General features: G+C 32.8%; 1 protein-coding gene across 3 annotated transcripts in view; it reads left to right on the top strand.

Annotated features, from left to right (window-relative positions):
- Window positions 1-18908, top strand: part of LOC122520209 (dual specificity tyrosine-phosphorylation-regulated kinase mbk-2-like) — a 95595-nt gene that overhangs the window by 35546 nt on the left and 41141 nt on the right. For 2 of the 3 annotated variants that reach the window (XM_043640253.1, XM_043640255.1), the window contains exon 2: window positions 10516-10566. The exons of the other annotated variant lie outside the window; for it this stretch is intronic. In XM_043640253.1, the coding sequence (XP_043496188.1) occupies window positions 10516-10566 (51 nt within the window). The remainder of the gene's footprint in view (window positions 1-10515; window positions 10567-18908) is intronic. 3 annotated transcript variants of the gene reach the window in all.

The raw sequence follows: 18908 nt of genomic DNA, 5'->3' as shown, positions 1-18908 counted from the left end.
CAGATTATCCATTGCGATATTGGATTATGGTGGAAGCAAGATGACACTATACTGGCGCTGTACCGTAGTTTAATTTAATATACGTGCGGGAGAGACTCTTCCGTGAAATCGGGACGACTCACAGTGCTCACTCGGCCTTCCGATCGCGTAGAGATCGTTCGTCCGTCACCGGGGAATTAGCTTCTGTTTTTAACAAATGTGACAGTGATCACCTCTCTTTCTTTCTTTCTTTCTTTCTCTTCCTTTCTCTCTCTCTCTCTCTCTCTCTCTCTCGCTTTCACTCTCCCTGTTTCACTCTTTTTTTTAACAATTTTTCCAATAAAAGTATAAAACAAAGTAAAGTTCGTTTGTCCGTGAAAAATGAACGAACACGTAACCACAAGAATTATTTGACCTCGGGTACAATAAACTTTGATCATTGAATGTGAACATAAAATTTGACACTATCGGAGATTATGAATAATAATTGAAATATATACATATATAGTGACGAATTACAATAGTATAAGGTGAAAAAGTTCGATATTATTTCACGAGGCTGCCGATCGATAATTTTTCACGTGATAAACAACTTATCGTTATCTGGATTCCAATCAAATATTTTGTCTCTCGTCCAAGGAATGACAACGTGTTCCCTGATGCCGGTCTCTCTGCAAGATATTCTGGTAAATATATATATGCATACTATATATATATACACGTATAGAATGAAAGATAATTTTAAATCGCGAAAAAGAAAAAAGTATTTAAAAATTTTCAACGGAAAAGCGAAAGCTGTCGCAATTTTCCGATTCGAATGGAAAATGAATGTGTATACCGCGTATTGTACCGCGTGAGATCAGAAATCATATGATTCACGTTACTTTTACTATTGACTCATGTTATTTCATGATCTCACCGGTTTCTGCTGCTACATTGTTGACTGTCGATAATAATACATATAAGACAATCATCGTTCTTCATCTTATCACGTAAGATCGAATAAACGATTCTTCTTCTTACGATCGATAAATAAACTCTCGTCCTATATTGATTTTGTTGTTTTTACTTAGAATGAATCGCTTTGTTGAGCTAGTAAAAAACCTAACGTCTCGTAACTTTACGTTCGAATTGTTCGTTTTACCACGGTTTACGGGAAATAAATGGTAATAATCAATATTTTACAAGCTAAATTTCCAGCCAAGCATATAAGTACCAAGGACTCCTGATGTCTCTCGTGTCTCGTGTTAATGTTACGAGTCAAATTTACGATTATTGAACCCCCCTCCCCATTTCTCCCTCCCCCTCATATACGTAAACTCTTGATTATGGCTGACTGACGGAAAGAACAGGGGTTTTTCTTTTCTTTTTCGTGCTTAACGAGGAAGGAAAGAAAATTATAAACCAACAAAAGAAAAAGCAAAACGAAGGAACAAGAAAAAGGAAATTCCTTTTTACGATTCGATTATTATCGTTCGCGCGTTAAAAAAAATTCCAACAAATTTTTTGTGCACAAACGAAAAGAAGATAAAAGTAAATAAGCGAATTCGCGATAAGAAGTAACATTTACATGAGATTATGTTACATAGGTTCGTGGCTATTGTTCCTTATGCGGAGTTATTTGCTAATTAATATCACCGTTTAAGGAGACCCCTGGAAATGGGAGAAAAATTCTACAAATCCTGTTTGAACTTAGGAATCTGCGTCTTATATTGCCGACCGTTAAGATCAACTCTAATACTGGTTTTAATTCAACCAAAGAAAAAGATCTCGTAGTTAAGGAGTTTGTTTTCGTGACAAAGAGATTAAAAATACAAACCCCACTAAACAAAGATAGGAGACAGAAAGAAAGAAAGAAAGAAAGAAAGAAAGAAAAACTTGTTACTAGAGAATAACAAAGATACGAAAAAAAAAAATTTTGTCATAGATATTTAAATAACCAAGTAAAATAATCAAAACAACCAAACGGAATTTGGAATAGGGGGGTGGAGGGTGAAGGGAAGATGGAAAAAACGATTGAAAAAGAAGTTTGATTATATTTTTAGATTCGATCCACAATGTAACAACGAATACACGCAACCGTTGTTCTATCTTAGTCATTGGAAAAATCGCGAGAATAAAAATGTATCCTCATTGGAGATATAATTTCGTTTGAAACCATTTTCCTGTTAGTTATCATCTATACTGACACTTGATAATTTCCACATCGTTATACGTATTTATATACCTATATATATATATATATAAATATATATAAATCTATGCTCTTTATCTTTGCACTTTCCTTGTAGATAGATAATGTTCAATCGTTTAAAAATAAATGCAAGATGATAACGTAAAAGAAAGTAAAAGGAAAGAAAAAATAATTGGATACTCTCTAGGTAGGATTATTATAATGTCATATTGTGTTTTATTATAAATTCCGTAAAACAACTTGACCTTTTCGATAAAAGGAAACGATATATTGGATCGCTGGCTTCGTGGGTTCTATTTCGATTCACATTCCGCCAACTATTGCTTATTTCAAACTTTAGAAATAAGAAGAGAAACAGAATTTTCTCTTTCTCTCTTTGAATTCACCTTGATACCATCGACCGTGGGTTACAATCGTGAAGATCTTATCGATCCGTGCGGAATACACGATGCAGCAGTGGTAGTTTTCTACGTCGATGCAAAGAGTTTTAAGTGCACAATGCGATTTGACGCGGAGAAAGAAAGAAAGATAGAAAGATAGAAAGAAATAAAGAAAGATAGAAAGAAAGAAAGAAAGAAAGAGAGGGAAAGCCACATGGCCGTGGAATACACGTGTTTCGAAACGGCAGTATGGTTTCGCGGTTAAAACTATTAGATCGTGTCAGACCACTCGATGCAAACGAGACCTTCCAAGAGATAGAGAGAGAGAGAGAGAGAGAGAGATACGAAACGAGGTCCCACCGTGGTTAATTCCATTATACTTGCCTGTTTCTGCCCACTGGAAGCCTATCAAAGTTCCTTTTCTTTTTTCTTTTATTTTCAAAACCTACGGAACCAACGTTAAGTCCAAAAAAAAAAAAGAAGACAGGGGAGAAACGAATATATATATGTACATATATATTTAAAATCGATCGTATTTTCAAATTGTACAATTGAAAATTTCAATCTAATTTTGTATCATAATTGTTAATTTCTTAATTAAAGTACAAAAAAGAAAGGAAAAAGAAAAAGAGACGAGAGTAAAAGCAGAAGAGGAAAGGACAGAAAGAGAGGGAGAGAGAGAGAGAGAGAGAGAGAGAGAGAAAGACAGAAAGAAAAAGAAGTCAAATAAATGGCAAAGGACGTGGGCGATATACATATGATTTTGCGAGGACGGTGCTGCGCATGCACTTTATTGCAGTTTTATCGACCGGCCGCTGTCACGTTCCCGAGGACCGTTATCTCAACGCCCGCCACCACCACCACCACCACCCGGTAAAAACGAAACTGTACTGCGCGAGCGTGGTAGAGTAACAATGAGAGTAAAAAAAAAATACTGCAAGTAAAAAGAAGGGACGATAGATAGAAAGAATGAGAGAAAGAGAGAAAGAAGTATTGCAGAGAGAATGGCATTTTCCTTCTCCCTTTTTTTTTTCTTTTTTTCTTTTTTTCTTTCTTTCTTTTTTATCTCTGTTTTTCCTCTCTCTTTCTTTGCAAAAGCACGTGCACTACTCCGTTCATCCATTATACGAAGTATCGATAAAGTCCTAATGCTTCTCGCCGTTGTATAGCAATTTAAAGAAAATTTCGTTTCGTTTCCCCACCTTCTCGACGACATTTTTTTCTTCTCTCTCTCTCCCTCTCTCTCTCTCTCTCTCTCTACCCCTCCGTCCTACTCCTCACCCATCCGAAGCTTTCTCGAGATGAAAATTTCTTTCCAACCTATTTTTTTTTCGTCCTCTTTCGTTTTTACCATTTATACGAAAACGAACGTTATATTATAATCGCGCATCGATTCTTGGTTAAAAGAGAGTGCATATATCTATCGATTGTAACAAACATTCGCGGTTCATTAACTTTGTTGGTGATTATTCGAAAACGATATCGTTCAGAGTTCGCAGCATCACTGAAACCTCTTTCTATCATTTTTCTTTTTAACCTTCCTTAACTTTCTCTCTCTCTCTCTCTCTCTCTCTCGCTCTCGCTCTCTCTCTCGTATACTTTCAACTTTTCATTTTTTTTTATTTATTTATCTTTCTCCTTGAAGGATCATCACCGATGGAGGAAGGGGGAGAAGAGGAACGAGTACTTGCTTTTCGCACAAACACGCTAGCTGACCGTACCATTCTCAATGTCTAATCTACTCCCCCTACGTTTTCGTTTTCTCATATTCTTTTCTTTCTTTTTATCTTTTCTTTAACTTTTATCTCAATTTCAATTTACATTTATCTTAATATCGGTGCATTCTTTATTTTACACTAATTTAAATAAGAGGAACGCGTTTAAACGATCATTAAAATATTTTTGTTTTCTATCCTAATACGAGATTCGATTGTGTCAAAGAGAAAACAAAAAAAGAAGAAATATAAACTCTTTTTAATTTTCTGTTTTTGATTATTTCTCCTACGTTCTTGGTAACATCATCGTCATTGTCATCATCATCATCAGAGACGAATTTCTAATGACTGAGGAGACGAAGACAGTTCAGACGATTACGACGACGTTTCTCTCTAGGATTTTTTATTATTGTTTGGTCGATTATGCCAGTTTAAGCGTTATTGCCTCGTAACAATGGCCTTTGCTCGTATTTGAAAGAACTAGTAGGAAAAAAGAGAAATGATAGTTGTGTTGGAAGGGGGATGAGTTATAGGAGGATTGTGAGAAGAAGAAAATGAAAAGGTTGAAAGAGAGTGAGAGGGAATAGGAGAGAGGACAACAGTTTTATCGTATATCTCTCAAGCTAGAACGAACGAACGAACGAACGAACGAATTTCTCTTTGCATTTCTCGAGACCCGTGCGATTTTCGGCAGTGCTCGTCTGTGGTAACCCGAGGTATTTTCGTTTCTGGCACGTTGCTGAGGCCTACATTAATGTCGGTTGGCTTGTGCACTTACCCATCTCGTTATGCAACTTACGAGCCTAGTATCTCTTCTTACTCCCTTACTCCCAAATTAAAGATACGTTAAATGGTTCCGTCAACAACTAAAACGACTACGACTACTACTAATACTACTACTACAGGAATGTCAATCGGTTTTTAAATACCAAACGTCTTCCATTTGTCGTTCACCATATTCCTGTACATTTCAACATCTCAGATTTTCTTCTCGAGAATTGAAAAAAAAAACAAATCAATATATTATCGTTACTTTTAATTTAGTAAATCATTCTCTCTTCGATCAACAAACGTCCGATAATTAAATGAATTTATTTTTCTTTTCTTTTCTTTTCTTCTGAGATAGTTAAAAATAAATAATAAATCTTTAATATAGATCGTAATAATATTCTACCAACCCAGGTTTTCTTGTAAATTTGTAAAAAGCTCATCTAGAACTTGATCGCGATAGTCCGCAAATAAACGAGCCGAAAGTGTGTACGGAAGAATAAAACGTGCATCGTTGTGTTCTCGTCGTCGGTCGTCTACCATAGTAGTAGTAGTAGTAGTAGTAGTAGTAGTAGTAGTTAGTATAGTTGTTCACACAAACCTAAACGGATTGCATAATCGTGCGTGTGCTCCCCTTCTCGTTAGAATCCGTGAATGTTTGTATGCGTGATGCCGTTTTTCGCTTTGCTCTAAAACGATACGCGAGAAGATGAAGAAGCAGAATAGGAAGAGAAAGAAGAATTAGAATCAGCAGAAGTAGTAGCAGAAGGACGTCAAAGTTTCTAGATTGTATCGTGCGACGACATCGAACGAGTTACGAGAGAGAGAGAGAGAGAAACAGATTAAAGAAAGGTTCATGTGTCGGGAAACAAAGGAATGATTACGTAAGCCTTTAGTGCGTCGATCAGCTGTTCCCATTGCAAAAAAACAAGCTTTTATGCATATACATATCTCTTATATAAAGAGGAACGTTAACAATAAATCAGTCGATCTAATATTTTTTTCAAAATAATTTTAATAGGAAAATAAGAAAGAAAGAGAAGAAATTAATAGGAACATGTGCGTTCCCTACCCACGGTGTTTTATTTAATACGATTAATAAATAATTGTTATTAGGCGGTTGGTGTGTGATAATTGTTATCTTATATATTGATAACCCTCTAACACATCTGGAAACAAATGATTGACTATTATCGCTCTTTCCAGTTTCCCTTTTCTTTGTTTTACTTTTCTTTTTTTTTTCTTTTCAATTCCAACCTCTTTTATCGTTTTAATAACGACAAAACATTTTACGCTAAAGGGAGTATTTTTATTTAACATCGTGTATTACAAATTCGAAAAGAGAAATCTATAGGATGGGGGTTTTGACGCGAAAAGTTGATAAAATCGATAATCCATAAAACATGAGAGTATCCACGAACAACCACCACCACCACTATCATTCACCACGGTTGACCGTTAATTAACGCGTAAATAATGTAGGTGATAGTGGGGAGGAGTTTGTTGAGGAAGTTGAAGTGAGGGAAAAGAAAGAGAACAAAAAAAAAAGAGAAGATTAAGTCTAATCGTGCGTCGGCCGTGAAAGGGGACGCTTGTTGGGTGACAAGTTACTCTTCTGATTCTCCTATTTTTCTTTTTTCTTTTCTTTTTTTTCATTCTCTCATTCTGTTCTATTTTTTCTATCTCTTCTTACGTTCTGAATTAATCTTTGTTTTTCTTTTTTTAAATCTATCTCTCTCTCTCTCTCTCTCTGTCTATCTATCCATCTCTTTTTTCCACAACTTCTTGTACTTTTTATTACGCCGATAATTAGCGGAATAACCATGAATCGTGTAGCTTAACGGTATCGATGATACAAATAAATCATAGCTCGAATAAAGAAATAGATAAGAGAAATGAATCGATTCTCTCTCTAGTAGAAGGAAAAGAAGGAGAAGGAGGAATGTGGTTAGTGCAAGTGTACAATCCAATGGAAATGTTGTTTTGAACAAATCGTAAATTATGTTCAGTTATTTTGTTTTCTTTTCTCTTTTCTTAATTATTTTTAAGAATAAAAAGAAAGAGATTAGGAAGATAAAGAGAGAGAGAGAGAAAAGTTAAAAAATAAAAATCTAATTAATCGATTTGATTTTAATATAAAAATTATATATTGTTATTTTAATATAATATAACTTGTTATAATGAATCCATCCTGCGAATAGAAAGAAAATTTGTTGATTTAACGCTGTAAAGTGTTTTGAGAACTTTGACGATCCTCTTGTCTCGTTACGGGAAATAAATTCTTAACGCGTGTTTTGTTGTTTTTACAAAAAATAAAAAAAAAAATAAACGTCATCTTCCTACAAAAGTAGCCAGATGAAGTTCTTAGTGAAATATTATGAACTTCTGACTGTCAACTTCGCTACGGTAAGATACTTTTCAAAATACAAATATTATATATTAATATCTTAAAAACAATGGACATTTTGTTAGGAGTATAATCATTTTATTATTGTATGAAAATATATTTTCTCAGAATATTGATTCGAAAGTGCAATGAATTCGAATAAGGATAGTGTGTTTTCGTAAGATACGATGATATTCCCATCTGTACTGGAATATAATCTGAGTAAGATGCTAAAATGAAAGAGAAAGTAAACAAGTCATCATAGTAACACCGTTTTTCTTTTGCGATTCTTTTATCCTGATCATTCATAATTGAAATTTACGAATCGTGCGTTATAATATATTTTGATTCGTAAAAATTATTTTCGTATAAATAAAACGATTGTATAACATAAGCAATACGTATAATATATAAATTTATTTCTATATATATAATAAAATATAATATACATATGGTTAAATGTATAATATATTTATTGATTTATTTAAGTCTGTGTATATAAGTATTGTAAAAATTGTTATTTATTAATATACGTCAAAGTAGAGTAGTTTAATTATACAGATAGACAGTTTCAGTTTTATCGCGAATACGAGTGCGTAAGAGAAAATGTTTATCGCACTTTATGATAAGGATGCATCCGCAAAATCCTACGACCTTTCAGATACGGACTATGAAAGAATCGCATTATGCGCATTCCGTCGTTAGAACTGTCAAGATTTGTTATTATCTATCCGGTGACACTATCGCATGCAAACATTTATCAATATGCATTTTTTGTCTCTAAACGCGAATTCATTCGTCTTATAATGACTTGTGATTTTTACGAACGAACGAACGAATTAACGATGAAAGAAGCAACGAGCGCGTGTTTAATTAAAAAAAAAAAAAACGCCGATTTATTTTCAAATCTTATTGAAATTGTAAAATTCGCCACGATTGCTAAACACTACCACAACGAATTGCTTCTGATGTTTCGATTTATTATGCACAACGGAAATGACGTTCAAAATTTAACGCGATGATTTTTTTTCACTCGAGTAATTTGCTTTTTTTTTATTCTGTTTCTTTTTTTTCATATTTCGTAAAAGGTGAATTAGTAGGTGGAGTAAGTTAAAATTTATTTTAAGAAAGATAAACGGAAGGATTCGTTCAAGGCTTTTTTTCTCTTTTTTTTACGAACAAACAAATAAAAAAAAAGTAGTAGAAAAACACAGTGGGTGCTTTCGATTTTTCTATTCTCCGTTGGAAGGAAAAGTAAAGGAGTTAATTGAAATATTAAAAAGATAGGAGAAAAAATACGAATAAAGAAAAAATTTAGAAAGTCACTTCATTAGGAAAAACTTGAATAACTAGGCGATCGTTAATTAATGACGTTCAATACATTTATTAATCATGCGACAAAAAATCGGAACTTCATTATAATTAACATTATCATTGACTTTGCAAATATAGTTAACACGTCATATCGATGACGTTTACGTATATATATATACGTATTACATGCGTTAACTTTTGTATTCTTATTATCATTACAAATTCTTTCTTTTTCGTTTTTTTAAAAGAAAAAAAAATTCCATTCAACGCTCGAACTAAACGTCGAACCGTATAGAACATAAAAATATATCGTTGAAATATTCCAGATTTTCTCAAAATTCAACATATCATCATATTTCAACGTTTGCCTGTGACAGACAGCAATTACCGTAAATTCATAGGAATCCCATACGGTGATTTAATAACGTGCGTTCATGGTCATTGTTAATAGGCCAATTTGACATTCTCCCTTTTCGCGTTTGACAATAAATTTCATCAAATATCGAATAAACCAATTTTCCCAACTATAATTGATAACACATTTTTATATTTAAATATTAATTAATACAATATACTTTTACTTTTAAATTATTTTCATAGAATATATACAATTATATAATACGAAACCGTATGAATTTATTTTCTTACGTAAACTATCGAACAAAAAACGATGGCGGTCATTATTTTTTTGGACGGTCTCGTTCTCGAAGTTCCTCCGACGAAAGGATATAAAAAAAATGATGTAACCACCGTGTTGGTTCTTCTCGAAAGTTAACCCGAGATTACGGCAAAAACGGATCCAGTTTCATACTCGTTCATCGTTTTCACTGGACGGATGATTCCACTTTCGAATTCGGCGCCTCCTAGCGCTTGTGTTTTCATAGCAAATCTTTCATCGCGATTTTACCGCGCTAATTGGAAGAGTATTTACGTTAGATAAAGAAGAAAAAGAAGAAGAAAAAGAAGAAAGAAAGGAAAATTAAAAGAGAGAGAAAGAGAGAGAGAAACTTATGATCTTATTATATTGTTTTAATAAAGGAAAGCTTTCGCTATTCTTATTATTATTATTATTTTTTTCGATGAGTGATATTAACAATATAATCATTCCAGAAAGAAAAGAATCCTAACCCTCGTTTTAGAAAGTTTTTATTGTTTTGTATTCCATCGTTTTCTTTCATTTCCACAATTATTTCTCTCTCTCTCTCTCTCTTTCTTTCTTTTTTTCTTTCTCTCTTACATTCCGTGTCAATTTATTACTTTCGCGAGCTGCAACTTTTGCCGCACGACTTAATACAGAGCGTAACAAAGTCACAAAGGACGACGGGAAACCACAAAGAGCCAATGAACTTTATTAGCTCGTTGCAAAGTGCAGCGGCACTCTAGCAACAGTCAATTTATCTCTCACTCATGTCAGTCGTCGTCGTCGTCGTCGTCTTACTATAACTGTACGCGGAGTTTGAAGGGAAGAATTAGATAAATTTAAATAAGAAAATCAATTTCAACAAAGATCAATGTAGTAATATGGGTATTGTATATATATACTCCTCCTCCCTCAAGCTCCCCCCCCCTTCACCATTCCCCTTGCTGTGAATTATATACTCGTTTCAATTTGACACAACCTTGAAAAAACTCTGACAAAATCTTGAAAAAAACTTGAGGAAAGAAACGCTTAATGAAACATATTTTAAAAATGAATCTGTACAATGCTCAGATTTTGTAATATACATATATCATTCACGGTACTTAATACTAATTGAATCGTATATTTGTATTTTTCAGGTGAGTAGGAGATCGAAAGAATTTGCGTCTCTCTATGAAGAGAATGAGAGGGTGAGTTTAATATTCTGTTGAAAGCTTAGTGCCATTAGTCAATCCAACAATCATGATCATCATCATGATCATCATTGTTTAGTATAATCCTTTTGAATAACAATCAACTCTTATAGAGATCAAATATTTTATGAGTACGCTTTGTTCTCATTGTTTTAAAAGACACTTTTTATTGACGCCGTATCGAAAACCATAATGACGGGGGTCCGATCGAAGACGAATCAATTATAGAAACAAGTGGGTCAGAAAAATTCCACGGACAATTTCACGAGCGAATCCGTGCTCTCATCGTGATAGCGTGACCATCGTGAACAATCTCGAACGTTCAGGTAGTAAATCTCTTACCTGAACTCCTCCTCGATGCTTTGAATTCTTTCATACGGTCCCCATCCATCCCAATGGATTTAATTTCACCGACTCATATTCTCGTTTAGCATTGTTAAACGTTTTTAAACGCTTTTTTCGTAGATAAATCATTTGAAAAAATACAAAAGTTTATTATTATCTTAATAATAATTAAAATTATTTGTTTCTTTTATCCTTCGTTACATGCTTATTTACAAATACTATATAACATTTAATCTTCCAAAGTTAAGTCTACTGCATAATTCATTTGCAAAACTTTTGTTTTTAAAAAGAAAATGAATAGAAATTTGATCACGCGAAGAAATTATTTATATTAATTCTTAAATTAGCAACAAAGTATTTTTGTCTATTTAAACCGGACTTGTAAATATGTTTCGATTAATTTCTTTGGAATATTAACAAATTGGTAGATAACTAATTCATTCTTTTAATGGTATTCCGTTGTCTACCATTAACCATCGTTAATGAATAACTCCTTAAAAAGACAAATATATTTTATTGCAGGACACGGTTCCTTACTTTCCCTCTTAGACGATTATCTAGTACATACCGATTTTACAATGCATTTTATTTACATCTACACGCATACATCTTACGCGTGCATACTTCTTCTTCTTCTTCTTCTTCTTCTTCTTTTTTACGCGTAGATCGTTAACAGAAAAAAAGAAAAAAATTGATTCGATAAAATAAATAACGAGTATAGCAAACTCCTTCGAATGAATATTAATTATCTTCGAAGAGATATATTTTATCGATCGGAAAAAGGGAATAGGGGGAACAAGAGGGGGAGCAGAAGGAAGAAAAAAAAGTCTTTGGAATTCTTCTTACGTGCTTGAAATAGAAAACGAAACGGTGTTCGTTAAAGAAGGCAGGTCGTTGTACGAAGGAATCGTGCGGTATTAGGTCTTGCGAATGCAAATTAATTAGCATCCGAGACAGTAAGTAAAATAAGATGCGACTAATCGGAAAGTATATTCCGTCTATCTACTATAATTAAAGAAATGCGATTAATGAACTATTAACGCCGAGAAATTTCAACTAGTTCGTTGACATTTGATAAGATTATTTTCTTTTTGAATCTTTAAATTAATTTACTTCGTTTAACATTGTTTTCTAAGAATTTCTAACAATCATTATAATATTGTTTCTTATCAATTGACAATTGTGTCCTATAATTTATTTATAATTTTGTTTTCTTTCTTTTTTGTTTTTCATTAAACACGTATTATGAAATTGTATTGATTAAGAAAAATATCAAATTTTCAATGAATTCGTCGCGTAATATTCGCGTTTAATTAGACTTATGTCCCGTTTAATTGTGTTACCTTGAAGATAATGGAATTTACAAGTTCCATGTCACGTTACAGATAAAATCCCTCGTGTGCGGAGTTGGTATACTCGTTTTACGCATATATATATATATATATATATATATATATATATATACTGTGCTACTTCCTTTTCCACGAAGTTTATTTTGTAATAAACACATTAATATCGTATTTTAAAATAAATCACATTAAAAGATTCGTCGTTATAATTAAATATAACTTAAGAAATATTATTTGAAACATGTAGATAAATAATAATAATAATAATAATAATAATATTGTCGATAAAATAATATTTGTCGTACATCCATTATTATTTGTAATTGAATATTAGATAGTAATAATACGAAGGTAGAAATATTTCTACAAAATATGGAATACTTATTTACTTATAAATACATTTTCTTTCATATTGGATTTGTCCAATAAAGAGAAGTAATTTAAATAAAAAGCCAGGTAAATTCAATGAATCAGAGAGTGTACCAAGTAAAGGACGCAAATCTTGTTACGTTATAAACGTATGATGATAGAAAGGGAAGCTGCGGTGGTGAGTGTAGGTAGCGGAGATGCACGAATCTAATGCGAGTAGGCGAAGGTACGGCTTTTGTGCATGGAAACTGCATAGGTCTTGTTCACTAATGAAAGTGCATATGTGGGTAGTCGGTGTGTGGTGAACGCGTTGAAAACAATGCTTGCACCATTGATGTCCCATCGTTGATGACGATAATAAGTACAATAATGACGTTCGCTAATAATTCATACCGTATCAATCTATCATAATGTTCGTAAAGATCAAATTTTTCTTTTTCCTCGATGATCAATTAAAAATTTTTCGACGAACTTTTATCGTTCAACAAACGTAACCAAGAAAAAAATATTTCCATGGACGGAAAAAGAAAAATTATTTAACCGGGAAAATAAGAAATGTCAGAAATATATAACAACGAGAAAAGAATGTTTTATTTTGCTCGGGAATAAAAAATATTAAGGTCAAATCATGACGCGCTCGAAATTACGAAAGTTTTAACATTACTTGTCAGATTTATTCCTTATAAACGATGATGTTATTTATGTTAGTTCTTAAAGTTGGATTTTCCCTGTCATTATTTTACAAATGAATTTTCATTCGTGCAAATAGAGATATATCTTGGTTAGTTTTCATTTATCATACGATATTTCATATTTTTCATTGAACATTTTATTTTTAAGTCAAACAAATAGATTTATCGAGAGAGTTTTAAATAATTCAAAATTTGTGGTCAACGAGTTTATCGACTTTTAGAACTTACGGTTTCATTTCGAGTGGGTGTTAAAAGTATTTATACATGTGACTCGGTGATGAGAGTATTCATTTATACATTTACATACATATCTTTCCAACGCCCATTACATCAGTATTCTATGTTTCTATATTTCTTTCTTTCTCTCTCTCTCTCTCTCTCTCTCATTGGGTTTTTTTTTTCGTAGTAAAATATTGAACTTCCATGAATTGCATGAAAAACAATTCCTCGTTTGAATTCCATAGAAAAAGATTTTATCTAATTGCTCTCGTTTTATTTTACTACTATTTCGGTTGTTTTTCTTTCGAAATTTTTCTATTTTTTTTATCATGTCATTTGTGTTTATCAATTTATGTATATTTTTTTCTTTACGAACTCGCATGATTTTTCTCTCCTATCACAATTGATTTCACTTTCTCGTGTAAATTATTTAATAAATATAAAATATATAATTATAATAAATATAATAATATATAATTATATTTAATAATTATAAAATATATATTAACGTAGGTTTATTCGTTATATGCGATATAAATCAATTCGACATATTACATATTTTACAACAATAAATTATTTCCACAATGAATATTGATAAAATTATTCATAAATAATAATTGAATAAAATACAAAATATTCTTATTCAACGCAAAGTATTAAAATGTATTTCTTAGAAGTACGAACTTCTTCTATTTAACATAGTCATTTTTAACGCGAGCCAAGATCATTGAGATCGTATGAACCATGTAAATATGACATATACGATGATGATAGATCTATGAACAGAAAAATACACTGTTATATTCGTTATGTGTTAGTCGATTCATTCATAAAACTGGACTTCCCGAAGCACCTACACTCCTTTTACCTGGTAACTATGGCGACTCGTATTTTCATTCATGCTGTCATATACGCGTTACGCACGCTACAAGAAAAAGAGAGAGAGAGAGAGAGACAGACAAATAGAAAGAGAAACATACATACACACGTTTAATCATACGTGAGTCACTCTACTAGACGAGTAGTAGTATTATTGAGCAAACGTAGAGAAGAAGATCTCTGTCAATCGTCATTAAACTACGGATATAAACCGTATCTCGTTACGTAAATAGTAATATGTTGTATTGCATTGGTGAATAAACAGACGCGTGACGTTAACAGACACTTATATTAGTATTTTCTACGAAAGATAAGAAAGGTGATACGAAGCTTTCGAACGAATCGATTTCGAGGATTGCAAATGATCGTTGATACAACCTGGAAAGTCGATTGATATAGAAGTTGTTCAATAAAAAAAAAGAAAAGAAAAGAAAACGACGATCATTGACAGGAATAATTAATGATAGAAATCTAGAAGTAATAACAAGGATTTATAATATAATCTTGATAAATATGAATCATAGATAAACTATCCGTTAACCGTGTTGTATTATACTTACCTAGATCTAAATGTAACTATTTAACCCGTTTATACGTGTGTACTTAAATTACGTATACTTTTTCTAATATTATTTTATATCACGGATAATTTCAACCAGTTGGCACGTTACGTTTTTATATTATGACGTTGTTTTTAAATGACGTTGTTTATATGTAACTTGTAATCGTTTCGATTAACGTCACAGGGAGTTTTGATCTTATCTATTTATCCTATCGGTATCGTAAAACCAGTATGTGTTATACTTGCTGTTTACGCAAAATTACATTTTTGTCCAAGTAAAAAAAAAAAAGAAGAAAACAAAGAAAAAAACGGCTATAGACGCAGTCGATATTTATCAATCGATGAAAGAAAAATAGAAAAGAAAAATTCACGAACGATGTCAGGGTCGATAGTCTAAAAGTCAATTTTTATTTCTCTCTCTCTTTCTCTTTCTCTTTCTCTTTCTCTTTCTCTCTATTTCTCTCTCTTGAACAGTACATATTAGAAAGCATTCAACGTTCAACTATTTACTCCGTGTATATCCAACGGGCAGATTAGTATAGAAAGACTTGCATAATTGTTATTACGCGTGTGAAGCAAAATGAAAAAAATAATAGGCGTAATATCTTGCGGATTATGACACTACGAGGGCGTAAAAGAAAAAACAATAAAAAAGAAAAAAAATTGAAAATTTGAATAGGAATGTCGTTCTTTGCTCGTTGCATGTAGCACGTTGGAGGATAAAACTTTTTCGTAGATCGTTTTTAAATGATACACGATTAGAATAAAACAAAAAGATAAACATATTCGATATAGATTTTAGAACATTATCTTATGTTAGCCGAGATAAATCGAAAGATTCGAGAGTGGTTGTCTGCGAAACATTACTCTACCGGTGTTTCAAGGTGAGTCATTTCCTTTTCATCGAGTCAATGCGCCACCTGATGCACAATTACGCGTATGACTAACTAAAGCTACTAATCTCGTTTTCTTGTAACTTATATTTAAGAAGAAAAAAACAATAACGAGAGAGAAAAAGACAGGCAGACAGACAGACAAAAAGAAAGACAATGCTAATAGCGTTTACAAGTTTATTACTTTTTACCTCTCAAAGACGATTCTTTTTCTTTATTCTTTAACCAATAATAACGTAATTTATCATCTCTCTCTTAAAATCTACCCATAATGTTAACCAGTTAAAATACATTTTCTTCGAAAATGTTTTGTAAGTTTTATACTTGTTAAAACAATCGGTTTTACTCGTGGTTGTGGCGATCATCGATATCGATTTGCGTCATTAAACACGTCAAAGTAATTTCCTAGTTTTGAAAGATCTATTCGTTGAAGAAAAGAAAAGGCAAAAAAGAAACAGATCTAACGTTCGTATATATATGTGTTTTTATTATTTCCTTTTCGAAAATTCATTCTTTCCTGCCAAATTAATATTTGTTTTTCGGATAATTCCAAATCGTACAAATATTTTACTTTTTTCCATATTTCTTTTTTCATTCGTTTTTCTCTCTCTCTCTCTCTCTCTCTCTCTCTCTCTCTCTTTAATTCTCGAATAAATTCGACTTTTTTATTCGCTCCATTTCGCAGATAGCTCGAGGGCCATTCTCTCTCTCTCTCTCTCTCTTTCTCTGAAAAGCTCGTCAGAATATTTTACCTAACTGGATATTTTTTTGTCTTTTTCTTCTTTCCAACGATTTGACGCTTTTTACAAAATTTTCCGCACCACTTTTGATAATGCTCATTTACATATATATTTTAATGAATACGAAATAAAAGTTAGCTGCTGGGAGAACATTTTTAAGCGTATGTTTCAAAATTAATATTTAAAACCGAGTTTCTAATAAAATTTCTTTGTTTCCTTTTGTCTCTCTATCTCTCTTTCTCTTTAACCGTGTTAACCGTTAACATTATCTCGATCATTCGACTTTAAATTATTATTATTATTATTATTATTATTATTATTATTATTATTATTATTATTATTATCATCATCATCAAAAGATACAACACGAACTCGCGAGATGGGGAAAAAAGAAAACAACCATACAAAAATTAGATCTCTAATTCGATTCGACGATGGGGTGAAGGGGGAAGAGAAAAAAAGGACGATCTGCTGTGCGAAACGATTTCATTAGGGGGGAGGGGAGGAAAGAAGGAAAACGGAAAAAAAATGTGTGCCACAACGCGTCGCAATTAGCTCGCATTCGTAAAAGTTACGAGGTATGGAAGCAGGCAGGCAACCTCAGGGAAACTGGAAACTCGTTTGAAACTGCATCGAACGGCCTCCTCGGTATGGGGATAGCCATACCATTGTAATGTTGTACCTACTAACAGAAATTTTACCGAGCCAAGCAACGTCATTGCGCCGAGCGATAATGACGAAATTTCAGTCATTATAGTTTTACGCGAATTCGCAGAAGCACTAAAGTGTGCCAGGTATCTTAACGATGGCATCTCACCTCTTTCTACATTTCTTTTTCTTTTTTCTCATTCTCTTTATTACTGGCCCTTTTTACACCTCTCTGCGTCAGTCGGAAAGCATGCGACCAGTCACTTTAGTACCCAACAACATTTGCTACCGGTCGAAAAACATTTTCTTCTCCTTTTTAATCTTTCCATATCTTTTAAATTTTGATAATGCTCTGTTGCGTATAAAACAGGTCTAATGTAAAAGTATTCTTTAGAATAATAGTGGTGCTCATCGACAGATGAACATAACTAGTTTTATCAATGATGGCGGTGATGTTGATGATGACGAGTCTGCATATTTTACTTTTTTCTTAATTTACTTTCAATTTTCTTCTATCTCTCATAGAAGATTCATAATAAACGTGTATCAATCGAACGATATATCTCTCCCTACTAAATAAAGATAGAGTAAAAGAGAAAGAAAGAAAGGGAAAGAATAGAAAAGAAATCCGATTGGAAAGTTATTCGACTAATGCACGGTCCTGACCTCTTACAATCTTCCATCTCGCAAAAGCCAGATTGAGAAAAAAGAAAAAAGGATATATAATCCGAGTCCGAAGGCGAAGCCGTCTATTATTTTGCGACGTTTTGCCAGGCAGATAAATCTCTTACGAGAAAACGTACCGGTTAATGCGATCGGCCAAGGGAATTTTTACAAACGGGTCATACAACACGGAAGCGGGGCCTGTGCGTTGCAACAAGAGAGAAAAAGATAGAGAGAGAGAGAGAGAAAGAGAGAGAGAGAGAGACAGTCATGCGGATCGGTGATAGTGACTCACCGGTCTCACACGTACATACTTATAGATATATATATATATGTATATGTATATTGTATATATATACAATATACGTATTTACCGTGATCATGCGTGCATGTTTCATACGAGAGCCCTAGGAATTATTTTTTTTTTCATTTTCAAATCCTGATGTTGCACATTTTCAAGATATGTATATATACGTGTATTATATTTCTACGATAATTATTGAAATCTTTTTCTTTTACTATTTTTACTTCTACTTCGACTTCTACTTTGTTCGTTTTCGAAATTTTCTTAACCAAGTAGCAGAAGATTAATCTTCTCGAAGTAAAACGATAAATGGCAAACGATACTTCGATTAAGATGATTTCTCTTCCCGATAGATAACGCCGAAGTTGAGCATTTACGAATAACGGTGATCTCTCTCTCTCTCTCTATTTCTTTCTTTCTCTTTTTTTTTCTCAAAAATCGAAGGAGTGGTGGCAAGGAAGTAATAGAAAGTATGATTAGAAATTATTGGAAAAAGCGATGCGGTGAATGAGATATAGGATAAAGGAAGAAATACGAAAAGTCCCACCTCCGACCCCCTTCCCCCTGCTCCCAAGCCTGGACTAAAAATGATATGATCCATCTTTTATGAAATCTATGTCCTCGCTAGGAATCTTGCTTATACGGTCAATTTATCATGCGATCCTATCGATCTATA

The sequence above is a fragment of the Polistes fuscatus genome, unplaced genomic scaffold, assembly GCF_010416935.1.
Source record: "Polistes fuscatus isolate 324 unplaced genomic scaffold, CU_Pfus_HIC Scaffold3, whole genome shotgun sequence".
In the NCBI taxonomy this organism is placed as follows: Eukaryota; Metazoa; Arthropoda; class Insecta; order Hymenoptera; family Vespidae; genus Polistes; species Polistes fuscatus.
Note: the sequence above shows the minus strand (reverse complement) of the source record. Positions and strands in the feature narration are given on the sequence as shown.